At 42.1% G+C, this 15,111-nt stretch overlaps 5 protein-coding genes across 5 annotated transcripts; 3 read left to right on the forward strand and 2 right to left on the reverse strand.

The window, feature by feature from the left end:
- Positions 1–289: 289 nt before the first annotated feature.
- Positions 290–2,985, forward strand: EAE97_001319 (uncharacterized protein; the record flags this gene model as incomplete). Its single annotated transcript, XM_038871830.1, has 4 exons — positions 290–332; positions 391–549; positions 603–2,555; positions 2,609–2,985. 4 exons carry the CDS (start codon positions 290–292, stop codon positions 2,983–2,985), a joined length of 2,532 nt encoding a protein of 843 aa, XP_038737731.1.
- Positions 2,986–4,861: 1,876 nt separating this feature from the next.
- On the reverse strand, positions 4,862–5,339 carry EAE97_001320 (uncharacterized protein; the record flags this gene model as incomplete). The annotated part of the gene is made up of 2 exons (XM_038871831.1): positions 4,862–5,127; positions 5,219–5,339. The coding sequence occupies 2 exons, from the start codon at positions 5,337–5,339 to the stop codon at positions 4,862–4,864; spliced, it is 387 nt and encodes a 128-aa protein (XP_038737732.1).
- Positions 5,340–6,021: 682 nt separating this feature from the next.
- On the reverse strand, positions 6,022–9,170 carry EAE97_001321 (uncharacterized protein; the record flags this gene model as incomplete). Its single annotated transcript, XM_038871832.1, has 9 exons — positions 6,022–7,228; positions 7,281–7,325; positions 7,374–7,477; positions 7,543–7,725; positions 7,776–8,081; positions 8,138–8,197; positions 8,260–8,491; positions 8,647–8,807; positions 9,027–9,170. The coding sequence occupies 9 exons, from the start codon at positions 9,168–9,170 to the stop codon at positions 6,022–6,024; spliced, it is 2,442 nt and encodes an 813-aa protein (XP_038737733.1).
- A 723-nt stretch (positions 9,171–9,893) lies between these two features.
- EAE97_001322 (uncharacterized protein) lies at positions 9,894–12,531 on the forward strand (the record flags this gene model as incomplete). The annotated part of the gene is made up of 3 exons (XM_038871833.1): positions 9,894–10,727; positions 10,843–11,522; positions 11,625–12,531. 3 exons carry the CDS (start codon positions 9,894–9,896, stop codon positions 12,529–12,531), a joined length of 2,421 nt encoding a protein of 806 aa, XP_038737734.1.
- A 1,449-nt stretch (positions 12,532–13,980) lies between these two features.
- EAE97_001323 (uncharacterized protein) lies at positions 13,981–14,631 on the forward strand (the record flags this gene model as incomplete). Its single annotated transcript, XM_038871834.1, has 1 exon — positions 13,981–14,631. The coding sequence occupies one exon, from the start codon at positions 13,981–13,983 to the stop codon at positions 14,629–14,631; it is 651 nt and encodes a 216-aa protein (XP_038737735.1).
- Positions 14,632–15,111: the final 480 nt, after the last annotated feature.

Genomic DNA, 15,111 nt, shown 5'->3' on the forward strand with positions numbered 1-15,111 from the left:
ATAAATGAATAATACGTGATATGTTTGTTCGGCATAATATTCCAACTGTTTGGTTGAAATTTGACACAATCTTTAATCGTGGTTTTCGAGCTTCTTCGGTCGGAGCTTCCTGGCGCGGATTGCCGAAGATGACAGCTTTGAGATAGCAACCTAGCATTACAAAGCCCCGCCAATTTATACAATTGACCTCTTCATCCTGATTATTGGTCATTATCATGGAATCATGACCGGATTTTCTTTTGCTACTTCAAACCCGAAGTGAACATTTATACACAGAGGTTCTGACAAGATGAAGAGCCCGAGACAGCGGTTTATACTGCCATTATTCATTCGTAAGGTTTCGAACAATTCACAGAGAGCTTGGGAAATACTGACTTTGTGCCGTCATAGTTTTATGTCACTTTCTTTTCCCAATATGTTATGCGCAGGTCCAGGAAGAAGAGCTAGCGACGTCTCTCACGGCAGAAGGGAGTCCAAAGCCATCTGTTCAAGCTCAGCCGTCTGCAGCTCAAGAATCACATCGAGCGCCACCAATAAGGAATACAGCTGGTGAGGACCAAGTTTATAAGACTCAAATTCTATGTTTGCTAACATAGTATAAGAGAATGAGTTAGTTGACAAAGCTTTACATTCCCTTCAACGTTATGAACGATCACATCCACGTTCCACATCCAATCCTTCCGGAATTGTCAAAACTTTGACGCAATACGTCGCTGCAAGCCTTCCCAAATTGACTCAGGGACCGCCACCGGATGGAAGGAGTCCGGCGCATAATCAAGCCCCAGGTCTAGTCGCAGAAGCAGTGCAACTTCTGGAACAAGCAGCTCATGTCAATAACTCCGATGCTATCTATCTCCTGGCACAAATCAACTTCTACGGAAATTACTCATATCCTAAAGACTATAGCGAGGCATTCAGGAGATATCATCAATTGGCGTCATTGGATGGAAACAGTTCGGCACAACACATGATTGGATTCATGTATGCAACGGGGATTGGAGGAGCTGTTGCGCAGGATCAAGCGAAATCTTTGCTATACCATACATTCGCCGCTGAAGGAGGAAGTACGAGATCTGCGATGACTCTTGCTTATCGACATCATAGTGGCATCGGTATGTCAAGAAATTGTGATTCGGGAATTAAATATTACAAAAAAGTGGCGGATAAAGCAATCGAATGGCATCGATCCGGGCCACCAGGAGGTATGGCATATGTTCAGGATTCTTATCAACTTGCAGATGACGATGGAGGAGTCTATGGTGAAGGAGCAAGTTTTAGTAGTGCCGGACACAATGCAAAGGGCGGAGGACCAAGTTCAGATGCTCACGCCGCACTGGATGATGTTCTAGAGTATCTCGATCTGATGTCTAGGAAAGGTGACTTTAAGGCCACTTTCAGCCTAGGACGCATTCATTACGATGGCCAAAAGGGACTTCCACGAAATTTGAAGAGTGCGAAATGGTATTTCACGAAGGTTGCCAAATTATATTGGACGAGAAATGGAAAGATTATCGAAAATGATAAACCACAATTGGACAAAATTGCTGCCAAATCCGCAGGATATCTAGGACGAATGTATCTTAGGGGGGAGAGTGTCGATCAGAGCTACGAAAAAGCCCAGACTTGGTTCGAACGCGGTATTAAAAATGGAGATGCTGGTTCTCAATATGGAATGGGTTTGATGTATCTTCATGGCCTAGGAGTACCCAAAAATTCCGTATTAGCACAGCAATACTTCAAAGCTTCTGCCGATCAAGATTACGCGCCTTCTCAAGTCAATCTAGGAGCTATGTATCTAGACCAAGGTACTGATAATGATATCAAAGTAGCCAATCGATATTTCGAACTCGCTGCACGATATGGTAATATTGAAGCTTATTACTACCTCGCCGAACTTATTGATCAAGGAGTTGGCCGGGAGCGAAGTTGTAGTTTGGCGACTGCATACTACAAGAATGTTGCGGAGAAAGCAGAACCACTTCTGACGTCCTTCGCCGAAGCAAACAATGCCTATGATCAAGGCGATCTTGAATTGGCTTTGATTGGTTATATGCATGCAGCTGAACAAGGATACGAAAAAGGGCAATCCAATGTTGCATATATCCTTGATGAACAAAAGTCGAAATTAACCATACCGACATGGCTAACTCTTGTATCCACCACTCGACCTAAATTATTACAGAATGCTGCACTTGCACTGCTTTATTGGACTAGAGCTTCTAAGCAAGCAAATACAGACGCTCTAGTTAAAATGGGTGATTATTATCTTAACGGTATCGGCACACCGGTAGATTTGGAGAAGGCTGCAGCTTGTTATACATCTGCATCTGAATTTCCTCAAAGTGCACAAGCGTTATACAATCTAGGCTGGATGCATGAAAATGGTGTTGGCCTTGATCAAGATTTCCATCTCGCAAAGAGATATTATGATCACGCTTTGGAGACGAATGAAGAGGCGTATCTACCCGTAACCCTCAGTTTGTTAAAACTACGCATCAGAAGTGCGTGGAATTCATTCACGCATGGCAAAATAAATTCTATCATTGACGAACCAAGTAAGTTATTCAAAACCTAAATGAAGGGAGCAGACTTTCTAACATATCAATAGCTCCCAAGAAACAATGGTCTCTAGCGGAATGGGTTAGCAATTTCCTGCAAGATGATCACCCATACTACGCGGATTACGACGCAGAAGATGCTTATGGTTCTGTCCATGACCCTATGCCTGGAGGTGACGCAGATGGACTTTATGATGACATCCTTGACGATGGCTTGGTAGAAAGTCTTATTATTATTGGCTTAGCAGCTGCACTAGTGTTTTTGATAGTATATAGACAACAGAGGCAGGAGGCGCATCGAAGAGGTGAAGCACCTGCAAATGCGCAACAACAACCAGCGAATGGAGAGGTTCAAAACGGAGGAATGTTTCCCCAACCAGGTGATGCGAATTTCAATGATTGGGTGGCGGGTGGTGTGGGACATTAAAAAATGGTGTAGGTGTTTGGATGGGGCTGTAATTAGGATTGTACTCATAAGGCATACGAATTAAACGAAAAATATGATTTCAAATTTTGAGATACCGTTGGAAGTCTATGGTTCGGCTTGTATCCTTTATTGCTAGGTTACTGTTAGCACTTGCTGCGATAGACTGACTTTTCAGATTGTCCGTTTTTCTCCCTCGAGCTCTAAACCTCCATCTTCATGTCTTAGTACCTAGGTATCTATTGTTAGATTTATCAAATTCTCTTTCCAATGCTTGCCAGCCCAGACCAACAAATTCAAAAAAAGACTACTCGCAAACATCAATCCACATTCCTCATTCACTTCATTTTACCCACCCGAGAATCTTATCTCATCTCCTCGCTGCCACATCTTCCACACCTCAACGATATGCACTCCTTCTTGGAAAGAAGATCAAGATATTAAAATAGCAGGACTTTGAGAACGAGATAATCTTCAACTCCAATGAATCAATATCTATCTCTGTGAATGTATATAAATTTGGTGTCACTATCTAATTGTTGACTATTCAACTATAGATGAAGAGGCGGAGAAGCATTCTCGGAATAAGTGTACTCTACCGGTACATTATGTGAGACGTGAGGGTGCTTTGAGGAGAGGAAGGATTTCGGGCTTGTATCGAAAGAGGTGGGATTTGGTGGGATGACTTGAAAGAGAGTCTTTGCTTTGGGGATGGGGTTGAGTTTGAGTTTGAGATTATTCAATGTCTGAGGCTGCGCTGTAAAGACTCTTTTGGGTTATATATGAAGTTTCCAAGCTTATTTTGGTCTGCATATCGTGAACATGCTCTCTATATTCGACTATGCGCTTCCCTTAATTCATGCACATCACTTCGTGGAACTTAATCCCTTTCCTTCAAGCTAACTATGGGATATTGCGCCTACATATTGTCATATATTTTCACCAGTTTCAAGTCATGATCCAATAGTCTCAAAGTCGAGAACATTGAAAACCAACCGGGCTGAGTGCTAGTCCGGGAATGATTTTCACATCTCTGGGTTTCTGTAGTAGAATGATGTATGGTGGACTTGCCTATACTGATTGTAGAGCGAGAATTTTGGATAGTTGGAAAGGAGTAGTGAAGTCGTTGAAGTTTAATTATATACCCCGTAGTTATTAGTGGGTAAGAGAGAGAGATTTGGTCACTTGTCAATATGTTGATTTAGTTGGTAGATTACAACGACAAATGATCGAGATTTAATCCCATCTGTCTTGAATGAAGCCATGACTTGTATTGCCGGCGTCTTCAGATTGCTTTTTGACGTAGGTTTACCAGAATGAGCGCGATGCCTGCGCTACGATACTTTTGTTTGCAGTCAGCTATGTCAAGATACCAGTTAAATAGTAAGTTCAGAAGCGTTTGCTCCTGAAAATTAGATATTCAATAGTGGCATGGTAAATTCCGTTCGATAAATACTATGTAGTATCTTTCAGTATAAGAAAGATTCGAGGGGCAGGTTGCGGAGGCCAACCTTAGCACGATAAAATCTAAACCGCCATTCGTACATAAAAACATTGTGTTATCGCCCGAAGCACGACGACAGCAACAGCTCTATTGGGGATTCAACCATCTATTTCACTCGATCCCACCGTCCATAATCAGTTTAACACCGTATACTGACCACAATCCAGAAACCTCACATGTCGTGGTGTCTCGAAGATTGAAATGTCTCGCCGTCACCCATCACCTACGGATATTCTCCCAGAAGGTATCGTGCCGCCAATCCTCAACAATAGAACGCCGACCATGTAAGCAATAACTATTTTCCCATGCGCCAACACCAATCTGAAATGCCCCGTCCCAATGCCCATATCCATACCCACACTCATTTCTCATATATTAAACACTTCCATCTCCCCATGCTGCCCCACGACTGGCTAATCCTGCAGTTCCCGCTTCAGGTGCTTCCCTCTTCAATTCTTCAACAACAACTCCCAAACTCTCAGCCTCTTCAACTAGCATCTGCCTTTCCTCTAACTGTATCCGTATATAATCCACAGTTTTCTTCAAAACTACACTTTCGCTTCTTCCTTGACCTTCCAGTCCAGGAACCAATTCTGCCAGTCGATCAAAGCCTTCGCGGATTGCTAGACGGCGTTTCTGTTCTGCGAACAAAAAAGTTCATTAGCTCTGGTACTCGAAATTGGCGAATCTAGCAATAGGCGGCCAAGAAGAAAGGACCACAGGATTACCTACCAGAAGCAATATGATTAGCCTTCTTCTCATGTTCCGATAACCGCGGTTTCTCATCGGCTGGATTGATACCATTCGCGGAGTTGGTATTAGCTGAGGATTCGCCCGTAGGAGATGCGGACATTTTGAAGCGAGTGAAATGCTTCTACTACAGCTTATGTATTGATAGCAATTATGTAGGTGTTATCAAAAGACAGTCTGAAGGCATCGTAGAGTTGCTCGTTGGGGTAATGAGGGGTGTCGTATGAAATTGTGGCTGTCACATGGGAAATTGAGAGGTTAATGTAAATATGGGAGCTTTGCTATTTTTGGATTAGTGCAGATCACTTAGCGCTAATCTGTTCGCAACAATTCCCCAGTTCTCATCTCGTCGCATGTAAATCTGCACAATACCACTCAAATCATCCTGAAAAGCAGCAATTTTCTTACAAGAACGTCTACGGGTGAATATCCTTAATACGCTAGTTTTCACGTCGAACAGTTTATTGGCGCCGATGTTGTTTTGGATCACAGCATACAGCAAGATTACCCTGTCGCTCCCCGTCATTGGACTCGTTTATTTTCACTGTCATCCCCGCAGGGCGAATCATGGAAATGATATCATGGCAAGGCTATCCACTACATTAGTATGGCAGTTTTCGGGCTGCATTTTCCTCAAAATAATAAGAAAAGACAGTATAAATTTCATTCAAGCGAATATGACTTTTGTCCCCTCTTTCCCCTCTTTCCTGATTTCTTAAATTCAAAATAAGCTTCATACGAGGAAGATAGGAGTTAGGCTGTCCATATAGCAGCTATATTCAACGTCAAGTCGTCAAGCTATGAACTAGCATATCAATCTCCTTCTGCATTTTCAAGCTCGATACACCAATGCCAAAACTCCTGCAAATCTTCATACAATGCTTGACGTGGGGGTAGTAGTGGCAGCTCATACGTTCTCCTCCATCACTATTGCTAGAAACTGTAGTTGTTGAGTAATAACAGATTGTCAAAATTTGTCTTATCAAACTCAACATACGATTTATTCCCATCAATTGGCGAGTGCATTCGGCCCAGAGAGGATGGATACGAAGAGGCTTCGAACGCCTGGTTCTTTCCATAAAAGAAACTTCTTCAATCTGATGCAATAAAGGCATTATACCCTCTTTTCGCAAACCGAGAATATCGAAGTCTGGAAATGCTTCTGTATTCTCAATGTTCGACAATGCGAAGAATTTCTTGAAATCAACAATGGATTTGTCTGTCTCAAGAAGACTGAGAACTTCCATCAATGACCAAGCGGGGCCCTGAGGATGGGATAGACGCTCCTTAGATACCATAAATGTTTCCATAATAGAGGGCATTTGTGGTTTGTATTGTAGAAATGTCATTCGTGCCTTATGGTCTGAACCAGAAAGCATGGAAACAAAATCCCGGCCAGCGAACGTGTAATCGTCAAGAGACTGAACCTGAATGATATATTTCATGGCTATACAGGCAGCAAGTGGATGCCCATGGACTGATTTAGCAATAGAGAGTAAGACATCAGAATCATTTACGTCGAGAGAGTCTTCTGTGTCTTCATCTTCCAATGATCGGACCTTTTCCAAGATAGTCACAATATCATCAACCTCCATGTTGTTTAACTTGATAATCTTGCAGTCATCTCTTAAACGGATGTTAGGATTCCTTGTTGTCAACAAGATGTTCTTTGCTTGGTCAGGGACGTCAGCGAAAGGATTTCGACCAAATTCTTTCATCCCGTCAATATCATCAAGGATGAGCAGGGCACTTTGATTATCTTCGTCACCCAACCATTTTTTGAATCTTTCAATCTTTTCATCGGAAGTGTTGTTCCTCCAAATGTTATAAAGATCTCGGCCTTGGTAGTCTTTAAGCAAATGTTCGTGGCCTATTTGCATTGCAAGATCAAGATATGCCTTTCTCAATGAATCTCCATCGGTGGCGTGCACGAAAAATATATTTCGTTGGTCTTTATTTTTACGAGCGATTTCTAGTACAGCTGTCGTCTTCCTAAATTAATTTTCAGTTTGACTGTTGGTTCAAAATGAAGGCTAAAGCTTACCCGATGCCCCCTATGCCTGCCATTACAAGAGATGAGTAATCATTCCTGTCTAGTGTCTCAACAGAATCGGCAAGATTATTCATATCAACTTACCGACCTTGCGTTTTTGGGATTTTCCTCAAGCCTTTACCTTCGAAAAACTTTTTACCGGCGGGTAGAAATGAGTTAGATGCAACGGGTGGGGAATCCCACGGTTTCTTGATCAATATTGTCAGCTTTGAAAGTAATGTAAATATCAATTCAAGAGCTTAGGGCTTTATACATCGATTTTAACTGCAAGGACATCAGACTTTCCATCCAAAATGTTTTTTAGGTGCCTCAGCTTATCCGCCACTTGTTCAAATCCTCCAAATTTTGACTCAAATTTGCATATTGTGTTGTGATCAACATCTGGCATTCCCTTCGCTGTACAGTTTGACAAGCTGGCAGACTGCTGTATAACAATCTTTGCTAAACTTAGATTGGATCCGTATGAACGGACTTTGACGCAATTACCTGTCGGTGAATAATCCTGGCAACAGAAGTCACCCGAGTCTCGAAAAACGCGTCAAATGGGGGTATGATGTTCATGTTCATGAATTCTCTCTGACTCTCAGTTGACATGGGGTCGAAACTCCCAAGTGTCTTCACGATTTCTTTTCGTACACCCATAGTTAGTTGAGCGATGTCAGTCAAGAAGTCACTCCAGTCAGCTTCGAGTGAGCCAGAACGAGGGGTGCTCAAGAACAGTAGGGCACATTTTGCAGGACTGATTCCATTATATTCCGATTGGCTTCCGTATTTGTCTAACTCTATCATTGCCTAGGTGACTGGTGCTTAGCAGCTGCAGTTGTGGCGGCAGATGAGGCGGCACTTACCTGACGAGCAACAAGACCTCCCATCGAATGACACACAAACAAAATAGGACGCTCTCGTTCCTACGGAGCATCAGACACAAAGAAATGTCGCCAAAGGATTTGGAAATAGAAAGAGGACTCACTTTCTTGGGTTTTCTAAGGCTGCTGACGCTTCGAAGGAGATCTTGTGACCAGACAGTGATTCCAGAAAGATTACCTCTATCGCGTAAACGAGAGCTGTATCCAAATGTCATGATGCGAGCTTTGTCAAAAGGTTTCGACAGTGGCAGTATATCGCGTAGCCACATCTTTTGGTTTTTGGTGGCTACCCAACTCTCAAATGCATTTCCGTTCAGACCATGGACAGCGCATGCACTATAGCAAACATTGAATCAGCGTCATTTTCAAAGATTTAGAATCTCAAAGTGTGTCAAGTCTTCGAATGTAGCCCAATGTCGCCAAAAGATCCAGCAGGTCAAGTGGAGTTAGTCCAGAATTCTGCGAAGCCTAAGAAGAATGGCATCACTGACTCCACCTCTGGGTCGTCCGATGAATACAGAGTTGTAATGCCATTGAAATTGTCATCATATTCCCATTCTGTGTTGTGGTACTTTAAAGCTTCCTCTTTGTGCTTCGGCGAAGGTAAGGTGATTGTCCCCACTTGATCCTCTCGTTCAATCGCAAGAGATATCTGTAACCGGAAAGTTGATCAGCAACTTTTGTTCTGCCGTGCAAGATCCCAGACTGCAGTCCAAAACCCGAAAGCTCATAACATCTTGAAACTGTACATCTTTCATTGAGGCAAAATACCCAAAATCGAAATATGATGCTAGACCCCATCCAAAATTCTTAACGTATCTTCAGAGAACTGGAGTTCGTGAAACAAAAAATATCAAGTGTATCAACTAACTTTAGAACTACCAAGATTGACTGGTTGAGGCCATGGCCGGCGCAGGTCGCGTGAACAATACTCTGCTTCCTCCATAAACTCTTCCTGATTTGAATCCAGAGGTATTCCCTTGACCCGTACGCTTTTCGACGTCGTCCTAAACATTTTTGTTTAATCTTGTGTAATTTGTGTTTATCAATGATAAAAGAGAAAGGCTATTTTGAAGTGTGATATCAGCTCATCTTGGATGGCTGCCTATCGCGTCACCTTTTCAACGAATCAAGTCCATACATAGTACACGGGCAGGGCTATCGCAATGCAACGTACCCCGCAGTTTAGTCGTTACACCGAAATTCATTCTATATAAGCCCCGAACTCTTTTTTTAATCAGCCTCAAATACAAGCAAATTATGTATCATCTGGAAAACAGCTATCTTATCAACCTCTTGTCTACGTTCTCAGACATTTTCAATGCTAAAAGCAACATTCTAGTCATCAGATCCAGTCTTGAGTATTGGTGAATCTAGCCATCTATATGCCTTGTAAATTTTTGTCTCGATAACCGATAATTTTGTACATTGGCGGAAGCAACCAACAATCACTCTTTGATAAGCATGGGGCGTCGACACGAGTTTGGGTTCCCGTCCAGAATAGTCTCTCGACGCAGGTTTCAATTCCTGGCCTTCTTCAAATGCCATGAGTTACCACGGATACTCTTCGAACGTATCTGCCAGCCTTCCAAGGTCTGGAATGATGAAGGCGAAATCGTCGAGTGCTCTGAGACGATTATTGGACTCGATTCAGATCTAGAGAATATATTTCAAGAGGCCAAGGATAACCAGATATCTAGCTATCTTAGCTAAATTCCTTATACGTCTATCGAAACTGATGGGGGACAGTACTCCAGCAACAATCGACCCCTTGATATCAAGTTGCCTTGAGTACCTCAAAGAATGGCCTGGGGTCAAATCATTATACCTAGCTCGCGCAATCAGTCATGAGCAGATTGAAAGTCTTGACCATTATGACATAAAATATTTGAATGGAGTTATAGGCCTTGGGTTAGCATCGATTCTTACAAGTGAAGAGTCCTCACACCGTTACAAATACAATCGTCAAAATGACTGGCACCCCCTTGAAATATCTTGTACACATTCTACTATTGAATTATTGGCTCATGTAGAGTTATATGGAGCGATATCACTAGCTGAACTATCAGGAGCTGTGTATAAGGATCTTCCTTTGACGACCAGAGTTTTGATTGCGTTTGGCGAGGTCAAGCTTGAATCATATGACAACGCGCGAGATATGCTCGGACCTATCCTTGATGAAGTCAAAGGAATCTATGGCTCGCAGTATATGGAAGTCTTTCTTATTAGTGCAACACTTGTAAATTGTTTAAATAGATGCCGAATGGAAGCTTTAGCCGAGGAGTTAATCAATTCAATCTTTGGAAAGGCAGTAGGCCAGCTGGAAATGCCGACCAAAACTCAAGAGTTCATTTTTGGGCTCTCGGCCATACCCAATCATTATACCAATAGCGAGTTGTCTATGATTGTTGCATTCACTGATTCTCTTATCGGCCAAGGCAAACATGACGACGCCTTGTCTCTTTTTCATGCTATTTTGAAGAAGGGACGACCAGGCCGTGAGAGCATTACAATGAGCGTAGCTCTAAGGATAACAAAAATAAATCGCAGACTAAACATCAAATTCTCAACTGTAGGTATTTGATCTTGTTTCTAATTTAAATGGCGACACACTTTGAGGTTCAACTTTCTACTTTAGTATTTCCCCTCAAAAAAATGACTTGGAACATGCTGACTTGCAATACCAGGATGACGTCCAGAGTTTTGATCACAGTAATGCTTTGGAAGTGCTCAGGGATGTATCAGAGTTCTATCCCAGAGTTTCAAGCATACTAAAATATGCCTTTGTAGAAGAATTTATTTGCCATCTGTCCCTTCTGGAAGATATAGATACCCGACAGAGATTCGTGGCATCGGAGATTATCAAAGTGTTGAATCTAGAATCGATACCCTACAAAGGTTCTGAGAGTTCGAGAATAAGCTTTGTCGAAAATTTGCAAACCATAAATCAATACGCAGAGCAGCTCAAACTCCTGATGGCTGACGGGGCGCCGGAAATTCTCGCTAGCAACATGGCACAGCGCTTTCCTACCGCTTCTGTAGATCTTATTAAGAAGATAAGTCGAGCAAGTTGGCAGAGATTCAATAGAATTCAAGAAATGCGTGTCATGCCGGACGTTGATGATATACCTGATGCAAAGGAATCGTTGAATTATCGAGATTCTGGACTTGGAAGCTCAACAAAAACCACATCCAATATTCTAGAGTCATCTAATAATTCGGTCGTCTCATATAGATCATTTATCAATAACGATGCAAAATCGACTACTCTACCTCAAATGCCTGAGACGGTCAAGTCTGAAGGGCAATTTCTCTGCTTTGTATGCGAAAAGACAATAAGAGGGATAACTGGCGAAGCACAATATAGGTAAGCTGCAGCCTTCTCCAAGCATGCCGCAAAACATTATGTCAGAAGCTCACGTTCATTTCAGTCAAAACATGTGGACATATATGCTGACCTTACATATAGACGTCATATTTGGGCTGATCTTAGGCCATACGTATGCCCTGTCAAAGGCTGTGATGCTGACGCGAATCAGTTTCTATCAAGAAATGATTTCGGCGTGCATCTCAAAGAGTATCATGCCACAAGGTCGCTGGGAAACAAGTCCACTGAGCATATATCCACTCTTCGTTGTCCATTCTGCGATGAGCTGCCTGGTGAAGTAGCTCTTATTGGTCATATTTGTCATCATTTAGAAGAACTATCATGTTCGGTCATTTCACAAGAAACCGGAGAGGAGCTTGAAAAGAACGACCTCGATATGACGCTCAGTGACTATGGAACTGTTCAAGAACCAGTCCAATTAGACTCGTATCCAAAATCTTCCCAACCACATGAAGCTCGACGAAGTAATGAGGATACTAGAGACTCATTATTAATGCCGTTTGCAAATGCTTGGATAGACACTCAACCGATAACCCATGATACCGAACTGGATGATAACAATGATAAATTGACACTAGAAGCATCGACCAAAATTACCGATTCGCTTATTGATTCACTTGCTTCCAGGGATATAGAGGGGCATGAGGCTTCGTATGGTTATCATCAACAAGCTTCTGCAGATTCCATTCAGGCTGACCACTATCAAACCCATCAAAACCATTCTCAGTTAACAACAATGGATGACATCTCACCGGAGAATTACCCCCAGCCTGTAATTTTCCCTCATCAACCCAGCCAAAACCCATTCACCAACAGACACCATACAGAAAGCTACAGCCCAACTTCCTACCAAGCTCAAGAACTAAGTGATTCAAATCTCCCCAAACGTCGAGGAAATCTCCCAAAGCCTATCACCGATATCTTGTCAATCTGGCTTATTAATCACCTTGAACATCCCTACCCAGATGAAGAAGAAAAGCAGTTATAAATGAGAGAAACAGGTTTAAAATCGAGTAAGCTTGTTTTCGTCTTTTACTCTTTCTTCTATATATCACTAATAAACTTCCCAGATCAAATTTCCAATTGGTTTATTAATGCCCGTCGTCGTAAAGTGCCTGCACTTCAAAACAGTGCTGCTGGTATCAGCTTGGTTAATAAGTATAAAGGACTTTAGTTTACTATATTTGTAATTGTTTTTGATTATTAATATCTATAGGAAGCTAGTTATTTAATATAGAAAGGCACTACCGCCTCACTAGCTAATACCGTGCCCTCTATGATGATTTGATCGCTATCCCGACAAATACTTATACAGAAACACTACCTGATTATGTTATAATCGAATACACTCTACAAATGGAGGATAAAGTACCATAAATCTTTACAACATCAACTCAGCCAGAGCCGCATCTACATTCAACAAAGAATAGCCTTCACACTGTGACGATAATAGGTTTAAAGCATTGCAGTAAAGAATCCATTATCGGAACTAAAAAATAACAGACTGTTATAGAAAGTTTTTATAAAGCTTTTGAACCCAAAAGAAAAACTAATCATGAGCAACAAAGTTTTTGAGGAAAACGGTGTTTAGCAGGTTTACTATTAAAGAGTTCGCGAAAGGAGCCACGTCTGCGTAATCTGCTATACGACATTTGATACAAAAGCAGAAGTCAGATGACACAGATTAGCCATATACAAAGCTGGAGGGAATCAGCATACTTGACTGGTGCCCAGATGCCCAAGCCATACGAAAGAATTCAACAGAAAGAACAGATTGAAAGACCATATGGGAAGATGGCATGGCTCTTACCATCGTTCGATCCCAGGTTATCCTCGAGGGCCAGATCATGGATTCAAGAAGCAAGCTTTGCTGGATGGTCATCTTATAAAAGCACACGGAACGAACACAACGAATAGCGAATCAAAATATCGGGGTTGCAGCTGTTCGCGAAGTAGAACAATTTAAACCGCACAAAAAAAATCGGAATGCATCATGAGGACACAGGGGTTCTACGTACAAGCTCAATATAGCAAATCGCAGAGGTTAAGCGCGATTCAACTCGCCAGCACTATATAGAATCCGTTATTACAATCACACTTTGAATGCATAATAATCAAGTACCTGTCGCTACAGTCAATGTGTCCAACTATTTTCTTAAGATGTACATTTTTGAAGTTATGCGATCCTGTTATACGAACGTTTCTTCATCAAAAATCTCTTGGAACTACCTACTTAGCGCAACTTCCACTCTGAGTAATTTCTATCACTATCTAGGAGGCCACAATACTCGGCTATTTCCCAAGCATTTGGAGATAACACTGAAAGTAATATTCAAGGTGAATCTTGTTGCAACACATAAGTGAATATGAGCACGTGGTCATGCACTAGCAAATTTCGCACGTATAAAGCTCTCGCGACCCTAAGCTTCCAAGAAGCATGAACGCTCAACTACACAATCGAGATCCTACTTTCGATCCCCAAATCCACATCACCAGCGAGGTAAGATCAACAAACATGAATCCCAACCATGGCGAAGATCTGCCTTTGGATCTAAAGTCATTATCTATCATCATACATTACGATGCATCATGTCCGACTAACCTTCGACAAACTGCACATGCAGCTCAACAAAATACAACTATGCTAGGAAACAGCAACGATTCTCCTACCGAGAGTGTGCAACATCAGGAACAAGGACCAAATGCACAGAATGAAGCGGACTGCTCGATCAGTTCTTCGGAAGACGAGTCGATTATCGACAATACGTTCCAGAACCATAAACAAAAAGCGCAGCTCTATAAACACAGAGAGTTGATGGAATTCGCAAAGGAAAAATTACTTGCGCAAGCTCAAACGGAAACCGCAGCTCTACACCGAAGAAGCAAAGATACAACTACAGAACAGACTGAGAAATTTCAACAGATGATCCAGGAATACATTAATCATAATCCGCTTCAGACGCAGCAACAAGCAGTCAGTGTGTACAAGCACCTCGTCGCTGTAGAGTTGAGGAAAGGCATGTATCCCGGTGGATTGCCGGAACACAGGCGCAGAAGAGATTACAGATGCGAGCTCAGGCATGCGTGATCCAAAATATCAAGAATAAGATTCAACAACAAAGTATGGAGTTTCGCCCCCTGAGTAGTCTACAGTCTCTGCACATGTATATTCGATTCGATACTTCGACTTGTCAAACTTTTCTCATTTTGTATCGCTGCTCGTGAGCGTGGCATTAGTTACGGCGTATAACAATTCGAAATACGGAATACGGAATACGAGAGCGACTGGCATCAACAAACGACTAAACGTTGGACAGGATAGTTTGCAGGGGAGCTGCGGTATTTCTAGTCGATGACATCATATCCATCTGGAGTAGGGGTAGCTTGTGCCATAGCCGATGTCGTCGAAGAGAGTTTGAGACAGGTTGCATAGCCACTAACTATACAATACTCTAACAATATGAATTAAGCAATCTCTCGGCAAGAGTACTAAATGTCTCATCAACAGGTTAGGTTGTCTTTGACTTGGACTTATATATACATATAGTCCAGTCAATACATAGGATAT

Source organism: Botrytis byssoidea (assembly GCF_014898295.1).
Source record: "Botrytis byssoidea strain MUCL 94 chromosome Unknown BBYS_002, whole genome shotgun sequence".
Classification (NCBI taxonomy): Eukaryota; Fungi; Ascomycota; class Leotiomycetes; order Helotiales; family Sclerotiniaceae; genus Botrytis; species Botrytis byssoidea.